Genomic DNA, 23,168 nt, shown 5'->3' with positions numbered 1-23,168 from the left:
AGTGTGGTAACAGTGTGGGGACAATGGGGATACTGTGGGGACAGTGTGGAGACAATGGGGACAGTGTCGGGCCACTGCGGAGATGGTCTGGGGACAGTATTGGACAACATGGAGACAAGGTGGGGTCACTGCAGAGACAACCTCAAGGTGACCAGTGTGTCTCGTCCTCTGTCCCCACAACATGACTGGTGGCCCCCAGAGTGACCACTGTCCCCCGGGGTGTCCCCTGCCCCCCCGAGTGACCGCTGCGCTGTCCCGCAGGCTCCAGGCCGTCATGTGCATCATCAGCACCATCATGGAGTCGTGCCCGTCCACCTCGAGCTTCTACAGCAGCGCTGCCAAGGCCCCGCACAACGGCATGAACAACATCATCCGCCTGTTCCTCAAGAAGGGGCTGGTCAACGACCTGGCCCGCGTGCCCCACAGCCTCGACCTGTCCAGGTGAGCGCCCTGGAGTTCTTGGGGGATTTGGGAGGGGTCTTGAGGGGTTTTCAGGGGTCTTGAGGGGATTTGGGGTGGCTTCCTTGGGATTTGGAGGAGGTTTGGGGCAGTCTTGAGGGGTTTTCAGGGGTCTTTGGGGGGATTTGGGGCAGCTTCTTTGGGGTCTTGGGGAATTTTGGGGGGTCTTAAGAGCCATGGTGTGTTTGGGGGTCCCTGCTGGGGTTTGGATGTCCTTGCTGGGGTTTTTGGGGTCCCTGCTGGGCTTTTAGGCTCCCTGCTAGGTTTTTGGGGATCCCTTCTGGGTTCTGGGTATCCTAGCTGGGTTTTAGGGGTCCCTGCCAGGTTTGGGGGCATCCCTCCTGGGCTTTGGGATCCCTGCCAGGTTTTAGGGGTCCCTGCTGGGTTCTCGGTGTCCCTGCCAGGTTTTAGGGATCCCCTCCTGGGCTTTGGGGTCCCTGCCGGGTTTTGGGGTGCCAGCCCTGCCTCCCCACAGCCCCAACATGGCCAACACGGTGAACGCGGCGCTGAAGCCGCTGGAGACGCTGTCCCGCATCGTGAACCAGCCCAGCGGGCTCTTCGGGGCCAAGGGCTCCTCCAGCAAGAGCAAGGCCGAGGGCAACGGGGGGGCCCGCGAGGTGGGGGCTGCACCCCCCGATGGAGGTACTGCCCCCGGAGCCCGGGGTCACCCCAGGGTCACAACCACAGGGTCTCACCCTACGGTCACACCTCAGGGTCACCCACACCCCCGGTGTCACCCCATGGCCACACCCAGAGTGGGATCCACTCCCCCCAGCCCCACCCCCAGGGTCACCCCATGGCCCCACTCATGACCGCACCCCCTATGGAGGTACCCACCTCCACCCCTGGGGACACCTGAGCATCCCCAGTGTCACCCACAGCCCTCCCAGTTCATCCTTGGTCATCACCCCAGGTCACCCCACAGCCCCCCTGGGTTGTTCCTCTGTTCCCTCCGTGTCACCCCACTGACCCCCCCCCCCCCCCCCCAGTACCCTCCAATTTCCCCTCATCTCCCATCCCCCCCCTTTTTACCCTCCCTCTCCCCCCAGGAGACCCCCCCTGAATCCCCAGGGGATCCTCCTGGGACCCACCTGACCCCCCTGTCCCCCCACACCCCGTGACCACCCCCCCCGTGACCCCCCCAGGGGACCCCGGGGACCCCGAGCCACCCGAGGAGGACGCGGAGGCGGCGCAGGCCGAGGCGGCCGATGGGGACATGGACGGCGAGGCCGAGGGGGACACGGTGGTGCTGGCCGGGCAGCCCGAGGGGTTGAGCACCCAGGAGATGCAGGTCAGGCAAGGACCCCTACCCAAATTCCCTGAGACCCCCAGATCCCCCCCAGCACCCCCCCAACCCCCCCTCTGTGTCCCCCCACAGGTGGAGAATGAGCTGGAGGATCTCATCGACGAGCTCCTGGAGAGGGACGGAGCCGACGGCAACAGCACCATCATCGGTGAGGGGACAGCAGAGTGACCCCAGAGTCAGCACAGTGACCAGAGTGACCCCAGAGTGACCACAGAGACCATAGAGTGACCCCAGAGTCAGCACAGTGACCACAGAGACCATAGAGTGACCCCAGAGACCATAGAGTGACCCCAGAGTCAGCACAGTGACCAGAGTGACCCCAGAGTGACCACAGAGACCATAGAGTGACCCCAGAGACCATAGAGTGACCCCAGAGTCAGCACAGTGACCAGAGTGACCATGGAGACCATAGAGTGACAGCAGAGTGACCCCAGAGTGACCCCAGAGTCAGCACAGTGACCAGAGTGACCATGGAGACCATAGAGTGACAGCAGAGTGACCCCAGAGTGACCCCAGAGTCAGCACAGTGACCAGAGTGACCATGGAGACCATAGAGTGACCCCAGAGTGACCCCAGAGTCAGCACAGTGACAAGAATGACCACAGAGTGACTCCAGAGTCAGCAGTGACCACAGAGTGACCAGAGTGACCCCAGAGTCAGCACAGTGACCAGAGTGACCCCAGAGTGACCAAACGGACAGCAGGGGGGACCCCTGGGTTCTGGGGTGACACCTGGACATCAGGTGACCTGATGATGGGAACCCTGACCATTGGGTTCCCCCTTGCTGTTGGGGTGGCTCCCTGGACAACAGGGACATCAGGATGACCCTCTGGCCCTTGGGGTGACCCTTGACCATCATGGTGACCCCCAGGACATCGGGGTGCCCTCTGACTATCATGGTGATGCCCTGGCCATCACAGTGACCCCTGACCATGGGGGTGACCTTCAGGACATCGGGGTGACCCCAGCCCATCGGGGTGACCCCCTGCCCATCGGGGTGACCCCAGCCCATCGGGGTGACCCCCAGCCCATCAGGGTGACCCCTGCCCATCAGGGTGACACCCTGCCCATCAGGGTGACCCCCTGCCCATCAGGGTGACCCCTGCCCATCGGGGTGACCCCAGCCCATCGGGGTGACCCCCTGCCCATCGGGGTGACCCCAGCCCATCGGGGTGACCCCCAGCCCATCAGGGTGACCCCTGCCCATCAGGGTGACACCCTGCCCATCAGGGTGACCCCCTGCCCATCAGGGTGACCCCTGCCCATCGGGGTGACCCCAGCCCATCGGGGTGACCCCTGCCCATCGGGGTGTGACCCCCTGCCCATCGGGGTGACCCCCAGCCCATCGGGGTCACCCCAGCCCATCGGGGTGACCCCTGCCCATCGGGGTGACCCCCTGCCCATCGGGGTGACCCCTGCCTATCAGGGTGACCCCAGCCCATCACGGTGACCCAGCCATGTCCCCTCTGTCCCCAGTGAGCCGCTCAGGTGAGGATGAGTCCCAGGAGGATGTCCTGATGGACGAGGCTCCCTCCAACCTCAGCCAGGCCTCCACGCTCCAGGCCAACCGTGAAGGTGGGCACGGGATTTTGGGGGTGGATTTTGGGGTGTCCAAGGTTCCCCCTGACCCCACCCCATGTATCCCCCTCCCCACAGACTCCATGAACATCCTGGACCCCGAGGATGAGGAGGAGCACACGCAGGAGGAAGACAGCAGCGGCAGCAATGAGGACGAGGACGACAGCCAGGACGAGGAAGAGGAGGAGGAGGAGGAAGATGAGGATGATCAGGTGAGGGGGGTGAGGTGCTGAGGACTCCCCAGAATTCAGGGGTGCCACCTAAATATCCTCAAACATGGGGGTCCCCCTTAAATAACGGGGTCCTCTCTTTAGCTGTGCCTCTGTTTTGGGGTTGGGGTGCCCAGTTTTTGGGTCAAAGTGACCCCAAATTTTGGGTCAGGGGGTGCAGTTTTGGGGTGTCCTTTGGGGTCAGGTGATGTCATTTCATGTCATAACCCCCCATTTTTGGGGTCAGGGGGGTGTCATTTGGGATCAGGGTGCTATTTTGGGTCAAAGTGACCCTAAATTTTAAGCTCAGGGGATGCTGGTTTGGGTCAAAACAGCCCAATTTGGGGTCAGGGATGCTATTTTGGATTGAAATACCCAGTTTTAGGTCAAAGTACCCCCAAAATTTTGGGTCTGGGGTGCCATTTGCGGTTGGGTACCCCCATTTTGGGGTTCAGAGGGTGCTATTTTGGGTCCAAAAGCCACAGTTTAGGGTCAGTGGTTCTACTTTGGGTCCAAAAAGCCCAATTTAAGATCAGGGGTTCTATTTTGGGTCCAGATTTCCCAATTTAGGGTTAGGGGGGTCTTATTTTGGGTCCAAAAAGCCCAATTTAGGGTCAGGGGTGCTATTTTGGGTCCAGATTTCCCAATTTAGGGTTAGGGGGGTCTTATTTTGGGTCCAAAAAGACCAATTTAGGGTCTGGGGGTGCTATTTTGGGTCAAAACTCCCCGAAACTGGAGCCTGCTGACCCCGTGGGGGGCCCTGGCAGGACGATGAGGAGGGTGAGGAAGGCGAGGAGGAGGAGGATGACGATGATGGCTCCGAGATGGAGCTGGATGAAGATTATCCCGACATGAACGCCTCGCCCCTCGTGCGCTTCGAGCGCTTCGACCGCGACGACGACCTCATCATCGAGTTTGACAACATGTTCTCCAGCCCCAGTATGGCACTGGGAGGGACTGGGGTGGAGGAAAAAGGGACTGGGAGGCACTGGGATGGAGGAAAAAGGGACTGGGAATGCATTGGGATGGAGGAAAAAGGGACTGGGATGGAGGAAAAAGGGACTGGGAGGGATTGGGAGTCACTTTCTCCCTGTGGTTTTTGGGGTGTCCAGGTGTGTTTTTTCCCAGTTCTTACGCATGGTTTTTGGAATGTTTGCTCCCCCAATTCCTCCCATGGGTTTTGGGCTGTTTTCCCCAATCCCTCCATGTGTTTTTTGGGGTGTCGTCGTCCCCCCATTCCCCAATTCCCTCCCATTATTTTATTGGGCTGTTTCCCCATCTGTTCCCCAATCCTTCCCATATTTTTTTGGGCTGTTTTTCCCCCCCTGACCCCAATCCCTTCCTGTGTTCTTCATGCTGTTTCCCCCAATTCCTCCCATATTTTTTGGGGAGCTGTTTTCCCCTCTCCCTAACCCCCCCACCCCCCCCCATATTTTTTTCCCCCCATTCCAGCTGACATCCCCCCATCCCCTGGGAACATCCCAGCCAGTCACCCACTGCTGGTTCGACACGCGGAGCACGGGGGGCTGGGGCTGGGGGCTGGCCCGGGGGGCACCCGGCTGGCCCAGGGGCTGGGCCGGAGCCAGCGAACGCTGCGGCAGCTCACGGCCAACGCTGGCCACACCATCCACGTGCACTACCCGGGGGCACGGCAGCCAAACCCACCCCTCATCCTGCAGAGGTGAGTGAGTGATGCTGGGAGCACCCCTCAAATACCAGGGTGCACCTAAACCCTCCCTGGAGCACCCCTAAACCCTCCTGGGAGAACCCCTAAACCACCTGGGAGCACCTAAACCGCTTTGGGGTCATCCAGACCCTCCTGGAAGCGCCCTTAAACCACCTGGGAGCACCTAAACCCTCTTGGAAGGACCCCTAAACCCACCTGGGAACATCTAAGCCACCTGGGAGAACCCCTAAACCACCTAGGAACACCCCTAAACCACCTGGGAACACCTAAACCCCTTTGGGGTCATCCAAATCCTCCTGAGAGCAACCCTAAACCCCTTGGGGTCATCCAGATCCTCCTGGGAGCATCCCTAAACCACCTGGGAACACCCAAACATCCCTGGGAGCACCCCCAAAACTGCCTTGGGGTCATCCAAACACCCCTGGGAGCATCCCTAAACCCCTTGAGAACACCCATACCTTCCTGGGAGCAACCCTAAACCACCTGGGAACACCTAAGCCCTCCTGGGAGCACCCCAAAACCACTTTGGGGTCATTCAAACACCCCTGGGAGCACCCCTAAACCCCCTGGGAATACCCCCAACCCCCCCCTCATCCTGCAGCAGTGAGTGACCACTCCTGGGAATGGCCAGAGCAACCTTGGGGTTATCCAAAAACCCCCTTGGAGTCATCCAAACCCCCCTGGGAATCCCCATCCACTACCTGGGGGTCCCACAGCCCCTGCCTGAGCCCTCCAGCACCCCCCATTAACGCCCCCTGACCCCTCCCCAGGCTCCTGGCCCCGTTGTTGGCCACTGACATCCTGCAGCTTCCTGCTGCAGAGCCAGGGTGTGCCCCCACCTGGGGGTCCCACAGCCCCAACCCAGGATCCCTGAGCCCCCCAACACTCCACTGACCCCCTCTCAATCCCTCTGACCCCTCCCCAGGCTCCTGGCCCCATTGTTGGCCACTGACATCCTGCTGTCTCCCACTGCAGAGCCAGGGTGTGCCCCCACCTGGGGGTCCCACAGCCCCACCCGGGGGTCTGACACCCCCCAAAGACCCCCATTAACACCCCCTGACCCCCCCTTTAGGCTCCTGGGCCCCTCGGCAGCCGCGGACATCCTGCAGCTGAGCAGCAGCCTCCCGCTGCAGAGCCGGGGCCGCGCTCGGCTCCTGGTGGGCAACGAGGACGTTCACATCATCGCCCGCTCCGATGACGAGCTGCTGGATGACTTCTTCCATGAGCAGGGCAGCGCGGGCAGCCAGGCAGGCGAGTGGGCACGGGGACATCTGGGGACGTGGGGACACTTGGGGACATCTGCACAGCCAGGCAGGCGAGTGGGCACGGGGACGTCTGGGGACGTGGGGACACTTGGGGACATCTGCACAGCCAGGCAGGCGAGTGGGCACGGGGACATCTGGGGACGTGGGGACATCTGCACAGCCAGGCAGGCAGGTGGGCACGGGGACATCTGGGGACACTTGGGGACACGGAGTGACCCCCGCAGCCAGGCAGGGGAGTGATCACAGGGGGAAATTTGGGGACACCTACACAGCCAGCCAGGCGAGTGGGCACGGGGACATCTGGGTACACTTGGGGACAGGGGGGGACACTTGGGGACATCTGCTCAGCCAGGCAGGCGAGTGGGCAGGGGGGAGGGACACTTGGGGACACAGGGAGTGACCCCTGCAGCCAGGCAAGCGAGTGATCACAGGGGACATGGGGGGTGACACCCAGAGCCAGGCAGTTGAGTGGGCACAGGGGGACATTTGGGGACATGAGGGGGACAGGGAGAGACCCCCCCAAACATAAGCACAGACACAGGGGGACAGCAGGGGTGGGGCTGGTGGTGGGTGGGGCTTAAAGGGGTGTGGTCTGTGGGGGTTTACAGGTGTGGTCTGGGCTTTAGGGGTGTGGTCTGTGGGTTAGGGGTGTGGTCTGTGGGGTTTAGGGGGTACAACCCCCCAAAATTCAGCGTTTGGGGGGTTTTAGAGAAGTTTAGCTGGCAGTAGGAGGTGGGTCATAAATGGGTGTGGTCTGAAAGGGGCGTGGTTTCTATTGATGGGGTGGAGCCTGCAAGGGGCAGGGCCACATTCACTATGGTGTGGACCTAAAGGGGAGGAGCCTGAAGGGAAGGGGTGGGGCCAGGGAGGGCAGGGTTTGCCTGATTGACAGTCCTGGGGTGGGGGTGGGCTGAAATGGGCGTGGTCCCACTGGGAGGCGTGGCCTCTGCATTCTCCAAAGCTCCCATTCCCTGCCCCCCCCCAGGGACCCTGTCCAGCATCCCCACGGCCCTGACACGCTGGACCGAGGAGTGCAAGGTCCTGGACGCCGAGAGCATGCACGACTGCGTGTCCGGTGAGACCCCCGGGACCACCCCCGGGACCACCCCCGGGCAGCCCCCAGACCCCTGAGCCTTGCCCTCCCCTATCCCCCAAAGTGATCAAGGTACCCGTCCTGGGGGTCCATCAAACCCCAAACCTCCCAATTACTCCCCAAAACCCTCCCAGTTCTAATCCTGGGGGTCAAGGTTTTCATTCTGGGGGTCCCAAAGCCCCCGAATTTCCCTCCCCAGTGGTCAAGGTGCCCATCCTGGGTGTCCCTCACCCCACAAACCCCCTCAATTTCCCGTCCCAGGGCTCAAGGTACCTATCCTGGGTGTCCCTCACCCCCCAAATTTCCCTCCCCAGTGGTGAAGGTGTCCATTCTGGGGGTCCCAAACCCCTGAATTTCCCTCCAAACCCCCAGTTCTTCTCCCCCACGGTGGTCAATGTTCCCATCCTGGGTGTCCCCCACCCCCCAAACTCCCCAAATTTCCCTCCCCAGTGGTCAAGGTGCCCATCCTGGCTGTCCCAAACTCCCCAAATTTCCCTCCCCAGTGGTCAAGGTGCCCATCCTGGCTGTCCCAAACTCCCCAAATTTCCCTCCCCAGTGGTCAAGGTGCCCATCCTGGCTGTCCCAAACTCCCCAAATTTCCCTCCCCAGTGGTCAAGGTGCCCATCCTGGCTGTCCCAAACTCCCCAAATTTCCCTCCCCAGTGGTCAAGGTGCCCATCCTGGCTGTCCCAAACTCCCCAAATTTCCCTCCCCAGTGGTCAAGGTGCCCATCCTGGCTGTCCCAAACTCCCCAAATTTCCCTCCCCAGTGGTCAAGGTGCCCATCCTGGCTGTCCCAAACCCCCCAAATTTCCCTCCCCAGTGGTCAAGGTGCCCATCCTGGCTGTCCCAAACCCCCCAAATTTCCCTCCCCAGTGGTCAAGGTGCCCATTCTGGCTGTCCCAAGCTCCCCAAATTTCCCTCCCCAGTGGTCAAGGTGCCCATCCTGGCTGTCCCAAACTCCCCAAATTTCCCTCCCCAGTGGTCAAGGTGCCCATCCTGGCTGTCCCAAACCCCCCAAATTTCCCTCCCCAGTGGTCAAGGTGCCCATCCTGGCTGTCCCAAACTCCCCAAATTTCCCTCCCCAGTGGTCAAGGTGCCCATCCTGGCTGTCCCAAACTCCCCAAATTTCCCTCCCCAGTGGTCAAGGTGCCCATCCTGGCTGTCCCAAACCCCCCAAATTTCCCTCCCCAGTGGTCAAGGTGCCCATCCTGGCTGTCCCAACCCCCCCAAATTTCCCTCCCCAGTGGTCAAGGTGCCCATCCTGGCTGTCCCAAACTCCCCAAATTTCCCTCCCCAGTGGTCAAGGTGCCCATCCTGGCTGTCCCAAACCCCCCAAATTTCCCTCCCCAGTGGTCAAGGTGCCCATTCTGGCACGCCTCGAGGCTCTGCGTGACGAGGAGCTGGACGAGCGGCGCGAAAAACGCCGGCGCCAGGCGGCCGAGGACGAGGCCAAAGGCACCGAGCGCAGCCCTGAGGACAAGGATGGGCCTGAAACCCAGGTGAGAAACCCCCAAAACCAAAAAAAAAAAAAAAAAAAAAAAAAACAAAACCCTCAAGGAGACCTCCCTCCATCCATCCTGAACTTCCCATCTCCCGCAGGACGCGGCGTCCAAATCCGGCCCCGCTTCGGCCGACGTCACCCCTTCAGGTAAATCCCCCCAGCTCACCAAAATTTCAGAGACTGGACCCTCTCCCCACCCAAAAAAAAGCCCCGAATCCCCCCCTGGAGCTGGCGCCGCGCGGGCTGAGGTAGTAGATTGTATAGTTGGAGGGTCACACCCCCGTCTCGGAGATAACTATACATTCTACTGTCTTCCTCGCGCGGCGCGCGCCGCCGGAGCCGGGGGGTCCCGGGGGTCTTGGGGGGGCTGCAGCAGCGTGGGAGTGGGGTTAGAGATCCCCTCAGCCCACCAGCACATCCAGGAGCTGGGTTAAAACGGGGAGATTTGGTAGTTTTGGGAGTTTTTTTGGGAGGGGGTTGGTGGGATTGGGGGGGGGGGGGCGGGGGGCGGTGATTTAGGTTTAGGGGTGGGGTGGGTTCCTCCGAAATTTTTTTCCTCCCACCTTCAAATTGTCTGCACTTCCAAAATTTTCTCCACCTCCTAAGTTTTCTTCACCTTTAAATTGTCTCATCCTGGTAAAATTGTTCTCTCCCCCTTAGTTGTCTCCTCCCGTAAATTGTGTCCTCCCTCCAAATTTTCTCTTTCCTCTCATTATCTCCACCCTTAAATTGTCTCCTTTGCCTAAATTGTCTTCTCCTCCTAAAATTGCTTTCTCTCCCCTTCAGTTTCTGCATCCCCTAAATTGTCTTCTCCCCTAAATCATCTCCACCCTTTAAATTACCTCCTTCCCCTGAAATTTTCTTTACCCTTCATTTGTCTGCTCCCCCTAAAATAGTTTCCACCCTGAAATTGTCTCCTCCCTCCAAATTTTCTTCTCCCTCTAAATTGTTACCTCTCCCCTTCAATTGTCTCCACCCTAAATTTTCTCCTCCTTCCAAATTTCCTCCTCCCCCCCCCAAAATTGTCTCCTTCTCCCCCTCAGTTGTCTGCTTCCCTTAAATTGTCTCCTCCTCCCCAAACCCTCTCCCATCCCCCCTAAGGACCCCCCCCTCTCATTTTAGGGTACAGCTGAATGTCTGGGATTCCTGAAAAAGGGGAGGATGTTATGGGGTGTGAGGTGGGAGTGGGGGGGGGGTGGGTGGGGGCTCCCAAATTTCTGGGTACCCCCCAATGTTGATCCCTGCGTGTGTCCCCCACCCTCCCTTCCCCCCCCCCCCCCCCCCAGAACACAGCGGGACCCCGGGAGAGACCCCCCCTCCCGGTCCCCACCGGACACTGGTGATGCTGGAACCGACGCCGACCCCCCCAGACCCCCCCCCGGGAGCCCCCCAAATCCCCGCTCGCCTCCCCCAGCCCCCCGAACACGAAGAGGGGGGTCCAGGACGACCCCCCCAAGACGCCGAGGCCACTCAGATGGAGCTGTCCCCCGCCCCCACCATCAGTAAGTGCTCGGTTTTTAGGGGGGATCCTTTGGGTTTTTTTGGGGATTTTCTCCTTTTCAGGTGGGAAGGGGGTCTCCCCAGATTTTTGGGGGGGCTCCAGTGTGCTGTCCCCCCCCTTGCCAGCGTCGCTGTCCCCGGAGCGGGCGGAGGACTCGGACGCGCTGACGGCCGTGAGCAGCCAGCTGGAGGGGTCCCCCATGGACACCTCCAGTTTGGCCTCCTGCACCTTGGAAGAGTCAGGGGGGGCTCCCCCTGCCCCCACAGCCCCCCAAAACCCACCCGGAACCCCCCAGGGACCCCCTCCCGCCCCCCCAGATGCCGCTCAGCCTCCGGACGATAGGTGAGATTCTGCCCTTCCCCCGCCCGGGAAATGGGAGGGGTCGTGGTTTTTGGGGTGTCCCCCCCGCTGATGTCACAGCTCTGTGACGTCACCCCCAGCTCCCCCCCGGCCTCCTCCTCGGAGAGTTCGTCCACCCGGGACTCAGCCGGAGCCATTTCCGGGGCCGACTCGCGGGGGATCCTGGAGGAGCCGCTGCCATCCACCAGCAGCGAGGAGGAGGATCCGCTGGCCGGTCAGTGACCCCCTCCCCCCGGCCGGGCAGTGACCCCCCTCCCCCCGGCCGGTCAGTGACCCCCTCCCCCCGGCCAGGCAGTGACCCCCTCCCCCCGGCCGGTCAGTGACCCCCTCCCCCCGGCCGGGCAGTGACCCCCTCCCCCCAGCCGGGCAGTGACCCCCTCCCCCCGGCCAGGCAGTGACCCCCTCCCCCCAGCCGGGCAGTGACCCCCTCCCCCCGGCCGGTCAGTGACCCCCTCCCCCCGGCCAGGCAGTGACCCCCCTCCCCCCGGCCGGTCAGTGACCCCCCTCCCCCCGGCCGGGCAGTGACCCCCTCCCCCCAGCCGGGCAGTGACCCCCTCCCCCCGGCCAGGCAGTGACCCCCTCCCCCCAGCCGGGCAGTGACCCCCTCCCCCCGGCCGGTCAGTGACCCCCTCCCCCCGGCCAGGCAGTGACCCCCCCCCCTCCCCCCCGGCCAGGCAGTGACCCCCTCCCCCCGGCCGGGCAGTGACCCCCCTCCCCCCGGCCGGGCAGTGACCCCCTCCCCCCGGCCGGTCAGTGACCCCCTCCCCCCGGCCAGGCAGTGACCCCCTCCCCCCGGCCGGGCAGTGACCCCCCTCCCCCCGGCCGGGCAGTGACCCCCTCCCCCCGGCCGGTCAGTGACCCCCTCCCCCCGGCCGGGCAGTGACCCCCTCCCCCCGGCCGGGCAGTGACCCCCTCCCCCCGGCTGGGCAGTGACCCCCTCCCCCCGGCTGGTCAGTGACCCCCTCCCCTCTGGCCGGTCAGTGACCCCCTCCCCTCTGGCCGGTCAGTGACCCCCTCCCCCCGGCTGGGCAGTGACCCCCTCCCCCCGGCCAGGCAGTGACCCCCTGACTGGGCATTAACCCCCCCACCCCCGGCTGGGCAGTGACCCCCCCCTGTGTCCTCTCTCAATGGTCAGTGACCCCCTCTGACCGGTCAGTGCCACCCCTGTGTCCACTCTGTCACCCTCCAGAGCCCCCTGTCCCCAGGGGGTTTTGGGGACTCCCTGGGCTGTTTCTCAGGATCCCTGGGAGGTTCCAGGGTGTCCCTGATGGTGTCAGGGTCTCCTTAGGGAGGTTTTAGGATGTCCCCAAAGGCTTTTCGGGCTGTCCCTGGTGGTTTTGGGGTGTCCCTGGAGGTTTCAGTGGGTTCTTGGGGTGGGGGGGGGGGGGGAGTGGTTCAGGTTGTCCATGAAGGTTTTGAGGGGTCCCCTTGTGCTTTGCAGTGTCCCCAGAGGTTTTTCGGGCTGTCCCTGATGGTTTTGGGGGGTCCCTGTGGGCTTTGGGCTGTCTCTGAGGGGTTCTAGGATGTTCCTGAGTGGTTTTTAGGGTATCCTTTGGGGTTCCAGGGTCTCCCTGATGGTGTCAAGGTGTCCTTGGGGAGGTTTCAGTGTGTCCCCAAAAGCTTTTAGGGCTGTCCCTGATGGTTTCAGGGTGTCCCTGGGAGTCTTAGGGTATCCCCAGGGGGTTTCAGGCTGTCCCCAAAAGTTTCTAGGGTGTCCCTGAGTGGTTCCAGGGAGTCCCCAAAAGTTTTTAGGGGGTCCCAGGGATGTTCAGGCTGTCCCTGGGGCATCTCAGGCTGTCCCCAGCAGTTTCTAGGGTGTCCCTGAGGGTCCCAGGGACGTTCAGGCTGTCCCTGCAGGGTGTCCCTGCCATTCCCCGGGGTGTCCCCAACGCGTCCCCGCCCTGTCCCCGCAGGGATCAGCCTCCCCGAGGGCGTGGACCCCTCGTTCCTGGCGGCGCTGCCGGACGACATCCGGCGGGAGGTGCTGCAGAACCAGCTGGGGATCCGCCCCCCCGCCCGGGCCCCGCCCACCGCCAGCCCCGCCCCGCCCGTGGTGGCCAATCCCGGCCTCACCGAGGTCAGCCCCGAGTTCCTGGCGGCGCTGCCCCCGGCCATCCAGGAGGAGGTGGGCGTGGTCACGGGGTGGGTGGGGCAGGGGTGGGGGCTGTGGGTGGGTGTGGTCCTGGGGTGGGGCTGTGAATGGAGTGTGGGCTCGGGGTGGAAGTGTTGAAGGGGTGTGATCTTGGGGTGGGGCTATGGGATGGGTGTGGTTTTGGGGGGCTACAGGATGGGTGTGGTTTGGGGGTGTGGCTATTGAAAGGGTGTGGTATTGGGTGGGTGTGGTTTTGAGGTGGAGCTAAAAGACTGGGGTGTGGTCTTGGGGTGGGGCTGCAGGATGGGTGTGGTCTTGGGGTGGGGCTAAGTGTGGGGTGTAATAGAGCAGGGCTAAGGGATGGGTGTGGTCTTGGGTGGGTCTGAGGGTGGGATGTTGTCTTGGGGGTGGGGCTACCAGATGGGTGTGGTCTTAGGGTTGGGGATATGGGAGGGGTGTGGTCTTGGGGTGGGTCTGAGGCTGGGGTGTGGTCTTGGGGTGGGTGTGGTCTTGAGGCAGGACTAAGGTGTGGATGTGGGCTCTTGGGGTGTGGCCTTGGGTCATGTCTGCATGGGCGTGTGGCCTCTTGGGGGCGTGTCCCCACGTGGGTGTGGTCTCTCAGCTGTGCTCCCCCAGGGACACTGTCCCTGTGTCCCAGCTCTGTCCCTGTGTCCCAGCTCTGTCCCTGTCCCCATGGGACCATGTCCCAGCTCTGTCCCTGTGTCCCAGCTCTGTCCCTGTGTCCCAACTCTGTCCCTGTCCCCTCCCAGGTGCTGGCACAGCAGCGGGCGGAGCAGCAGCGGCGGGAGCTGGCTCAGGCCACGGGCTCGGACGCTCCCATGGACCCGGTGACGTTCATCCAGACGCTGCCGTCGGAGCTGCGGCGCTCGGTGCTGGAGGACATGGAGGACTCGGTGCTGGCCGTGATGCCGCCGGACATCGCGGCCGAGGCGCAGGCGCTGCGGCGCGAGCAGGAGGCGCGGCAGCGGCAGCTGATGCACGAGCGGCTCTTCGGCCACTCCAGCACCTCGGCGCTCTCGGCCATCCTGCGCAGCCCCGGTGAGGAGAGGGGTCTGTCCTGCTGCCCCCTCATTCCTGCTGTGTCTCCCCGATTCCTTTTGTCCCCCCAATTCCCTCTCTGTCCCCCCAGTTCCCTCTGATTCCTGCTGTGTTCCCTATTCCGTCTCTGTCCCCAATTCTTTCTGCCCCCCCAAATTCCCTCTGTGTCCTAAATTCTCTCTCCAGCCCCGGTTCCTTCTGTGTCCCCAATTCTTTGTGTCCCCCCCATTCCCTCTCTGTCCCCCTCAATTCCTGCCATGTCCCCCTGATTTCCTCTGCCCCCACGATTCCCACTGTGTTCCCCCCAATTCCCTCTGTCCCCAGTTCTCTGTGTCCCTACCCTGATTCCCTGTCCCCAGTGTACGGTGTGTCCCTGTGTGTGACGCATCCCCAGTGTCCCCCGTGTATGACGTGTCCCTGTCCCTGCTGTATGACACATCCCTTGTCTCCCCGCTCTGACACTGCTGTCTCTGCTGTGGCACCACTGTCCTGTCCCTGTCCCTGCTGTGACACTGATGTCCCTATCCCTGCTGTGACACTGATATCCCTGTCTCTGTCCCTCTCCCTGCTGTGACACCGCTGTCTTGTCCCTATCCCTGTCCCTATCCCTGTCCCTGCTGTGACACTGATGTCCCTGTCTCCGCTGTGGCACCACTGTCCTGTCCTTGTCCCCGCTGTGACATTGCTGTCCCTGTCCCTGACACCTCTGTCCTGTCCCTGTCCCCGCTGTGACACTGATGACCCTGTCTGTCCTTGACCCTGCTGCGACACCTCTGTGCCACCCTTGTCCCCACAGCGTTCACGAGCCGGCTCAGTGGGAACCGGGGGGTTCAGTACACACGGCTGGCGGTGCAGAGGGGGGGCACCTTCCACATGGGGGGCACCGGCACCCACAGCAGGTCAGTGACGGGGGGTCAGAAATGGTCAGTGGTACGGGACGGGTCAGAAATGGTCAGTTTTTGGGTGGGGGGGTACACAAATGATCAGTGGAATGGGGGGTAACAAATGGTCGGTGGGGTGGGGGGGGGTTACAGCTGGTGAGTGATGTGGAGGTCACAAATGGTCAGTGGGGTGGGGGGTCACAAATGGTCAGTTTTGGGTACGGGAGTGTCATGGTCTCTTTGGGGCTGGTTTGGGGTCAGTTTTGGGCCGGTTTGGGTCACTTTTGGCTATCACCACCTCCCCAGGCCAGCAGACAGCAGTGTGGACAAGGTGGTTTGGGGTCAGTCTGGGGCTGATTTGGTGCTCAGTTTTGGGTCAGTTTGGGGTCAGTCTCGACATCAACCCAGGCCAGCAGCAGAGCGAACAGAGCAGTTCAGGGTTGATTTGGGGGCTGGTTTGGGGTCAGTTTTGGGCCACTTCAGGTCAATCCCCAGGCCGGCAGGCAGCAGTGTGAGCAGGGCAGTCCGGGGTTGATTTGGAGTTGTTTTGGGGTCGGTTTTGGCAAGTTTCGGGTCACTTTTGGCTATCGTCACCTCCCCAGGCCAGCTGGCAGCAGCGTGGACAGCCTGCTCCGCCTGCGCGGGCGACTCCTGCTGGACCACGAAGCTCTGTCCTGCCTGCTGGTTCTGCTCTTCGTGGACGAACCCAAACTGAACACGAGCCGCCTGCACCGCGTCCTGCGCAACCTCTGCTACCACGCTCCCACGCGGGGCTGGGTTGTCCGCAGCCTCCTGTCCATCCTGCAACGCTCCAGCGAGAGCGAGCTGTGCCTCGAGACCCCCCGTGGGACCCCCGGGCCGGGCACCGAGGAGCGGCCGCGCGGTGGCCGCGGCGGCGGCGGAACCCGCGCCGGGCCCGGTTCTGCCGCGGAGCCGCGCGGGCTGGACCTGCTTCACCGTATGGAATCGAGGAGTTCCGGTCAGTTGTCCTGGCTCTCCGTGTCCATGGACGCGGCCTTGGGTTGCAGGACAAACATCTTCCAGATCCAGCGCGTGCCCGGGCGCAAGCACACGGAGAAACACGGGGCGGCCGCCGGCTCCGCCGTGCACATCCACCCCCAGGCTGCTCCCGTGGTGTGCCGGCACGTGCTGGACACCCTCATCCAGCTGGCCAAGGTGGGGGAAACTGGGGGAACACCAGATCGCGGGGTTGGGTTACTGGGAGGTTCCTCGAGAGGTTTTATGGGGGGGTATTGGGATATTTTAGGGGGTTCGGGGGGGGGGTGTTGAAGGGTGGTTTGGGGCTGTTCAGGGGAAGTTCGGGAGTGCTGGAGACCATTATCGGGTTTCTGGGATGTTCCTTGAGGGGTTTTGGGTTTGGGGATCTCCAGGGGAAATTTGGGAATGTTGGAGCCCATTATTGGGTTTTTGGGAGGTTCCTTGAGGTGTTTTGGGGGGCATTTGGGACATTTTGGGGTGCACCAGAGCACATTAAGGGGCAGTTGGGGATCTCTGGGGGTATCTGGAACATACTGTAGGGGAGCTGGGGGCCCCCCAAACCTGAGGGTGCTTTTTGGGGGTGGGGGGGGGCACAACTGGGGTCCCTATCCCCACATTTGGGGTCCCTCCCAGTGCCACAGGGAGCATCACTTGAGGAGTGGGGGGGGGGGGAGCCCCAAAACCTGTGTGGGGCCTGGGGGTGACAAGGGCGGGGATAGAGGACTCAGGGGTGATTCTTGGGGTGGTTTTGGTGTCATCAGCGCCCCCCTATCCCCCCCCTCCAGGTCTTCCCCAGCCACTTCACCCAACAACGAGGCCGAGACCCCGCCACCGACCCGGAGCGCGACCGCGGCCCCCCCAAATCCGGAGGCAGCCCTTGCCCTCCCCCACCCCCCCAAACCCCACCGGCACCCCCACCCCCTCCCCCCACAACCGGCGCCCCTTCCCCAGCCTTACCCCCCCAATCCGGCTCCCTGTCCACCGATTTTTGGGACCTGCTGGTCAAGCTGGACAACATGAACGTGAGCCGCAAGGGCAAGGGGTCAGCGAGGGCGGGGGGCGGCGGGGGGGGGTCCCGAGCCCGAGGCGGCCGGGGGGGGCCTGGAGGCGTCGCCCCTGGGGCAGCTGATGAACATGCTGTCCCACGGCGTCATCCGCCGCAGCCCCCTCCTCACCGAGAAGCTGCTGCGCCTCCTGTCCCTCATCTCCATCGCCCTCCCCGAGGGGGGCAAGGCCGGCGAGGGGGGGGCAGCGCCCCAAAACGGAGCCCCAGCCCCCCCCGCGCCCGCCCCGCCCGCTGGAGGGGCTGGCACGGGGACGGGGACAGCGCCCGGGAGCCCCCCGGGACAGGGACAGGGACAAGGTGGGAACGGTGGAGGAGGAGGCGGCGCAGGAACGGCTGGAGGGACCGTGGGTGAGTGTGGGGACAGGGGGACATGGGGATGGGACATGGGGATGTGGGGAATGCGACATGGGAATGGGGATGTGGGGTGGGAACATGGGGTCAGGGATGGGGGCATGGGGTGGGACATAGGAACGGGAACAGGGATGGGAATATGAGACGTGGACGGGGGTGTAGGGATGGGGACATGGGGACAGGGACAGGAGGGTGTGGGGATGGGTGAGAACATGGGGACAGGGATGGGATGTGGGATGGGTGGGACATGGGGACAGGAGCAGGGGTGGGAACGTGGGGTGGGGACATGGGGACAGGATCAGGACGTGAGGGTAGGGATAGGGACAGGGATGGGACGTGGATGGGACGGTGGTGACAGGGATGGGACACGGTGACAGGGACACGGGGACATGACGGGCACAGGGAGCAGCCTGGGCCCGCACTTGCGGGGTGGGGGTGGCCAACGGCCTCGGTGGCATCTCCCACCCACTGCCACCACCCCCACCACCGTGTCCCCACTGTCCCCAGCCCCTGCCAAGAGCTCCAAGTCCCCTGCCAAGGTCCCTGAGGGTGGCTCTGACTCCCGGCTGGCGGCCACGGGCCTGACCGAGAGCCAGCTGCAGCTCTCTGTGGAGGTACCCGGAGGGGGCCAGGCTGGCCAGGGGGGGTGTCCTGCTGTCCCCGGGTGTCCCCAGGCGTCCCCAACCTCGCAGCCCGTGCCACCCGCAGGTGCTGACGTCGCACTCGTGCTCGGAGGAGGGGCTGGAGGACGCGGCCAATGTCCTGCTGCAGCTGTCACGGGGGGACGCGGGGACAAGGGACACGGTCCTGAGGCTGCTGCTCAGCGGGGCCCGGCAGCTGGGGGGGGCCCTGTGCCGCCAGATCGGTGAGGAGGGGGCTGGGGAGGGGTCTGGGGGGGGCTCTGAGCCACCAGAATGGTGAGGGTGGGATGGGGGGAGGTCCCTGTGTGAGGGAGGGTCCCGGGGAGAGTGTGACTGGGGGTGTGGAGGGGGCGTGGCAAGTGTCCTGGGGGTCCCTGAGCCACCAGAGCAGTGAGGGGGTGTCCTGGGGGCTCTGTGCCCCCAGATTGATGAGGAGTGGTCCTGGAGAGGGTCTGGGCTACCAGACCAGTGGGGGGGTCCAAGGTGGATGAGCCAGGGGTTCCCTGTGGCTAGCGGGGCTCAGTGGGTGCTAGCCCAGCCCGTGCCACCCGCAGGGACGCTGCTGGCCGAGCTCCGTGAGTACAACCTGGAGCAGCAGCGCCGGGCACAGCTCGAGGCCCCGTCCCCCGAGGGGCTCCCCGAGGAGCAGCCCCCCAGCGCCAAACTCAAGGGCAAGATGCAGAGCCGGTGAGTGCCCGGCCACTCCGGGCCTGGGGTGGCTCCTGTCCCCATCCTGGCACCAGTGACACCTCCTGTCCCCCCGTCCTGGCACCCGTGACACTTCCTGTCCTGTCCGGGGTCCCTGGTGATGACCGCTGTCCTCCCATTTGTCCTTGTTCCTCATGCTGACCACTGTCCCCACACTGACCCCTGACCTCACACTGCCAAATTTCCCCAAACTGCCCACTGTCCCCCACGCCGGCCCCACACTGTCCCCACGCCGGCCCCACGCTGCCCCCACATGTTCCCTGTCCCCTCTGTCTCCTTCCTGTCCCTTCTCTGTTCCCACACTGACCCCATGTGGTCCCTGTCCCCACGCTGACTCCACTATGACCCCACGTCCCCATGCTGTCCCCACACTGTGCCCGCGTGTTCCCTGTCCCCACACTGACCCCTGTCCCCACCATGACCCCACGTGTTCCCTGTCCCCTCCCCGTCCCCACGCTGTCCCCCCCCACCCCCATCCCCACCCCACCCCCTCACCACCACCATCCCCCCTCAGTTTCGACACGGCCGAGAGCGTGGTCATCGTGGCGTCTCAGAAACGAGCTCTGGGCGGCCGGGAGCTTCAACTTCCCTCCATGTCCGTGCTGACCTCCAAAACATCCACGCAGCGTTTTTTCCTGCGCGTGCTGCAGGTCATCATCCAGCTGCGCGACGACACGCGCCGGGCGCACCGCAAGGCCAAGCAGCCCGGCCGGCTGGGTAAGGGTCGGCCCCGCTGCCCGCCGAGCTCCGGCCCCCGGCCGGGCGCCGCCCGCCGGGCGCTGACCGCTCTGTGCCCGCAGGCGCCGCGGGGCTGGGGGCGGCCGGCAGCATCCAGGCCGCCGTCCGGCAGCTGGAGGCCGAGGCCGACGCCATCATACAAATGGTACGTGAGGGCCAGAGGGCCCGGAGGCGGCAGCAGGGAGACACGGTTAGCACGGCCGCCTTCCTCCACCCCTGCCCTGCTCTTCTTCCTCCTCCCCGCTCCCTGTTCTGTGTGTGTTGTGCGCTGTTCTGTGTGGCCTTGCGCTGCTTGCTGCTTGTCGTCCTGATCGTTACCATCATCTTCGTCCTCATCCTCCCCCTTTATCGTCATCGTCATCATCCTCTCATCCCTGATCCTCCTCTGCCTCCTCTTTATCCTTATCCTCGTCATCCTCAACCTCACTTTCCTTATCCTCGCCATCCTCCCCCTCCCCGTCCTCCTCAGCCTCCTCCTCGTCATCCTCATCTTCTTCCTCATCATCCTCAGCCTCCTCAGTCCCCTCATCCTTGTCCTGCCCCTTCTTCCACCCCTGCTCTTCCTCCTGTTCCTGTGCTTCCTCATCCTCCCATCCTCAGCCCCCCCCCTCCTCATCATCCTCACCCCCCTTCTGTCCCCTACTCCTCATCCCTGTCCTTCCTCCATCCCTCTTTATCTTCGGCATCCTCCTCTCCCCTCCCCCTCCTCCTCCCATCCATGACCCTCCTCAGCTTCTTCCTCCTCATCCTCGTTCTCCCATCCCCTCCTGCCCCCACCTTCCCACAGCCTTCCTCCCTCCATGTCCTCCTGTTCCTGCTCATCATTATCCTCATTCTCCTCCTTCATCCTGTTCCATCTCCATCATCATCCTCCCCCTCCTTCCCCCCCTCCCTCCTTCTCCCTCTCCCCATCCCCCTCCCGCTTCTCCCCCCTCCCCCCACGGCTCCCAGCCCCCTTCCCCCACCCCAGTTTCGGGGTGTCCCCGGCCCGGGGGGGCTCTGGGGGATCCCCTGGGGGGGTCCCGGCCCCCTAAATCCGCCGCTGTCCCCCCCAGTCGGAGGCCGGGCCCGCGGACGCCGCCCCCCGGCGCGAGGAGTCGCCCATGGACGTGGACCAGCCCTCACCCGCCCCGCAGGACGTGGGTGAGAACCCCCCCAGTCACCCCCAGTATGGCCCAGTGCCGCCCAGTCACCCTCCAGTATGGCCCAGTGCCGCCCAGTCACCTCCCAGTATGGCCCAGTGCCGCCCAGTCACCTCCCAGTATGGCCCAGTGACACCCAGTCTCCACTCAGTCACCCTCCAGTATGGCCCAGTGACACCAAGTGCCACCCAGTCACCCTCCAGTATGACCCACTGCTGCCCAGTCACCTTCCAGTATGGCCCAGTGCACCCAGTCACCTCCCAGTAACACCCAGTCACCTTCCAGTATGGCCCAGTGCCGCCCAGTCACTTTCCAGTATGGCCCAGTGCCACCCAGTCACCCCCAGTGCCTCCACTGGGATCATCCCCCCTCCCCCTGGGCTGGTGCTGGTGTGGGGCATCCCAGTATCACTGCAGTGGATGGCACTGGTCAGGTTGGGTGGTACTGGTGGGGTTGGGTGGCACTGGGTGGTTGACACTGGATTGGGTGGCACAGGCAGGGCTGGGATGGTGGCACTGGTGGCACTGGTTGGTGGCACTGGTCAGGCTGGGTTGGTGGCACTGGTGGCACTGGTCAGGCTGTGTTGGTGGCACTGGTCAGGCTGGGTTGGTGGCACTGGCAGGGCTGGGTTGGTGGCACTGATGGGTTTGGCTGTCACCGGTCACACCGGGCTGTCCTGACCGAGTGCCCCCGCAGGCCCCGAGGCCGCGCCGGGCGGGGACCGGGAGCGGGAGCAGCGGGAGGAGCGGCCCCCGGAGCTGCCCCTGCTGAGCGAGCAGCTGAGCCTGGACGAGCTGTGGGACATGCTGGGCGAGTGCCTCAAGGAGCTCGAGGAGTCCCACGACCAGCACGCCGTGCTCGGTGCGTCACCCCAAATCCTGGGGGAGAGGGACCCTGAAACACAGGGGCGACCCTGAATCCCGGGGGGGCTGGGAGAGGGACCCTAAAAACACAGGGGTGACCCCCCCCCCCCATCCCACACCACCCTGCTGACCCCATGCTGTCCCCCCCCATCTCACACCAACCCGCGTACCCCACACTGTCCCCGTCCCCACCCCACTGACTCTATCCTTCCCCCATTCCATCTCCACCCCACTGACCCCACACTGCACCCCCATATCCTACAATGTCTCCCATCCCACCCCACTGACACTGTCCTGCCCCCATCTCATCCCCACCCCATTGACTCTACATCCCCCCCGTTCCCATTCCTACCCCACTGACCCCATCCTGCCCCAATCCCATTCCCACCCTCATACCCCACACTGTCCCCCCATCCTCACCCCGCTGACCCCACACTGTCCCCCCATCCTCACCCCGCTGACCCCACACTGTCCCCCCGTTCCCATCCCCACCCCGCTCACCCCACACTGTCCCCCCGTTCCCATCCCCACCCCGCTCACCCCACACTGTCCCCCCGTTCCCATCCCCACCCTGCTGACCCCACACTGTCCCCCCGTTCCCATCCCCACCCTGCTGACCCCACACTGTCCCCCCGTTCCCATCCCCACCCTGCTGACCCCATACCCCTCAGTCCTGCAGCCGGCTGTCGAGGCGTTTTTCCTGGTGCACGCCACGGAGCGCGAGAGCCGCCCTCCGGTGCGGGACACTCGGGAGAGCCAGCTGGCACACATCAAGGACGAGCCCCCGCCGCTGTCCCCCGCGCCCCTCACCCCGGCCACCCCCTCTGCCCTCGACCCCTTCTTCTCCCGGGAGCCCTCGGCCATGCACATCTCGGCCAGCCTGCCCCCCGACACCCAGAAATTCCTGCGCTTCGCCGGTGAGCGGGACTGGGGGAAGTGGAGGGGCATTAGGGGGCACTGGGAGGTACTGGGGGGCCATTATGGGGCCACTGGGGGGCACTAGGGAGGAGACTGGGGAGAACTGGAAGGGAACTGGGGGGCACTGAGGGGCATAAGGGGGAGCTGGGGGGCACTCAGGGGGAACTGGGGTGTAGTTGGGGGGCAGCTAAGGGGGCACTGGGGGGTATCAGGGGGCACTGGGGACAGGCTTTGGGGGAGCTGTGGGGATTGGGAAAGTGGGGAAGGAGATTGGGAGAGTGGAGAGGAGTTTTGGGGGCTGGAGGAGTCCGGGAGGGGGACTGAGGGCATTGGGAGTGGGTCTGGGGGTGTGATAAAGGAGTCTGGGGGCTTGGGGGAGAGCTGGAAGGGGGTTTGGGGGGGATTTGAAAGGGGTTGAGGAGAGCCTGAGGTTTGGGGACAGGGTTTGGGGGTTCAGGGGGAGTCTGGAATGTGGGGAAGGGGTTTGGGGGGATTTGAGAGGGGTTTTGGGGATGTTGGGAAGAGGTTTGGGGGAACCGCAAGGCTTTGGGGAGGGAAAATTCAGAAGATTTTTGGGCTCCTCAAGGCTTTGGGAAGGGATTTTTGGGGAACCCTAAGGCTGTTGGAAGGATCAATCCGGGGGAGCCCCAGGGCTGTGGGAAGGGGGAATTTAGGGGAACCCCAAGGCTTTGTGAAGAGGTTTTTGAGGAACCCCAAGGCTTTGGGAAGACGTTTCGGAGGAGCTCCAAG

General features: G+C 63.8%; 1 protein-coding gene across 1 annotated transcript in view; it reads left to right on the top strand.

Moving 5' to 3' along the window:
- Positions 1-23,168, top strand: part of HUWE1 (HECT, UBA and WWE domain containing E3 ubiquitin protein ligase 1) — a 57,801-nt gene that overhangs the window by 28,778 nt on the left and 5,855 nt on the right. The window contains 29 exon segments of the mRNA XM_062512095.1: positions 262-441; positions 935-1,101; positions 1,605-1,750; positions 1,838-1,913; positions 3,242-3,340; positions 3,422-3,555; positions 4,320-4,491; positions 5,005-5,233; positions 6,312-6,490; positions 7,490-7,579; positions 8,949-9,097; positions 9,198-9,246; positions 10,386-10,601; positions 10,726-10,942; positions 11,041-11,174; positions 12,874-13,085; positions 13,823-14,111; positions 14,908-15,010; positions 15,595-16,168; positions 16,777-17,045; positions 17,047-17,405; positions 17,916-18,022; positions 18,117-18,273; positions 18,604-18,736; positions 19,272-19,474; positions 19,558-19,685; positions 20,551-20,638; positions 21,334-21,498; positions 22,172-22,417. Of these exon segments, the coding sequence (XP_062368079.1) occupies positions 262-441; positions 935-1,101; positions 1,605-1,750; positions 1,838-1,913; positions 3,242-3,340; positions 3,422-3,555; positions 4,320-4,491; positions 5,005-5,233; positions 6,312-6,490; positions 7,490-7,579; positions 8,949-9,097; positions 9,198-9,246; positions 10,386-10,601; positions 10,726-10,942; positions 11,041-11,174; positions 12,874-13,085; positions 13,823-14,111; positions 14,908-15,010; positions 15,595-16,168; positions 16,777-17,045; positions 17,047-17,405; positions 17,916-18,022; positions 18,117-18,273; positions 18,604-18,736; positions 19,272-19,474; positions 19,558-19,685; positions 20,551-20,638; positions 21,334-21,498; positions 22,172-22,417 (5,270 nt within the window).

This window comes from Cinclus cinclus, chromosome 33 (genome assembly GCF_963662255.1).
Source record: "Cinclus cinclus chromosome 33, bCinCin1.1, whole genome shotgun sequence".
NCBI lineage: Eukaryota > Metazoa > Chordata > Aves > Passeriformes > Cinclidae > Cinclus > Cinclus cinclus.
Note: the sequence above shows the minus strand (reverse complement) of the source record. Positions and strands in the feature narration are given on the sequence as shown.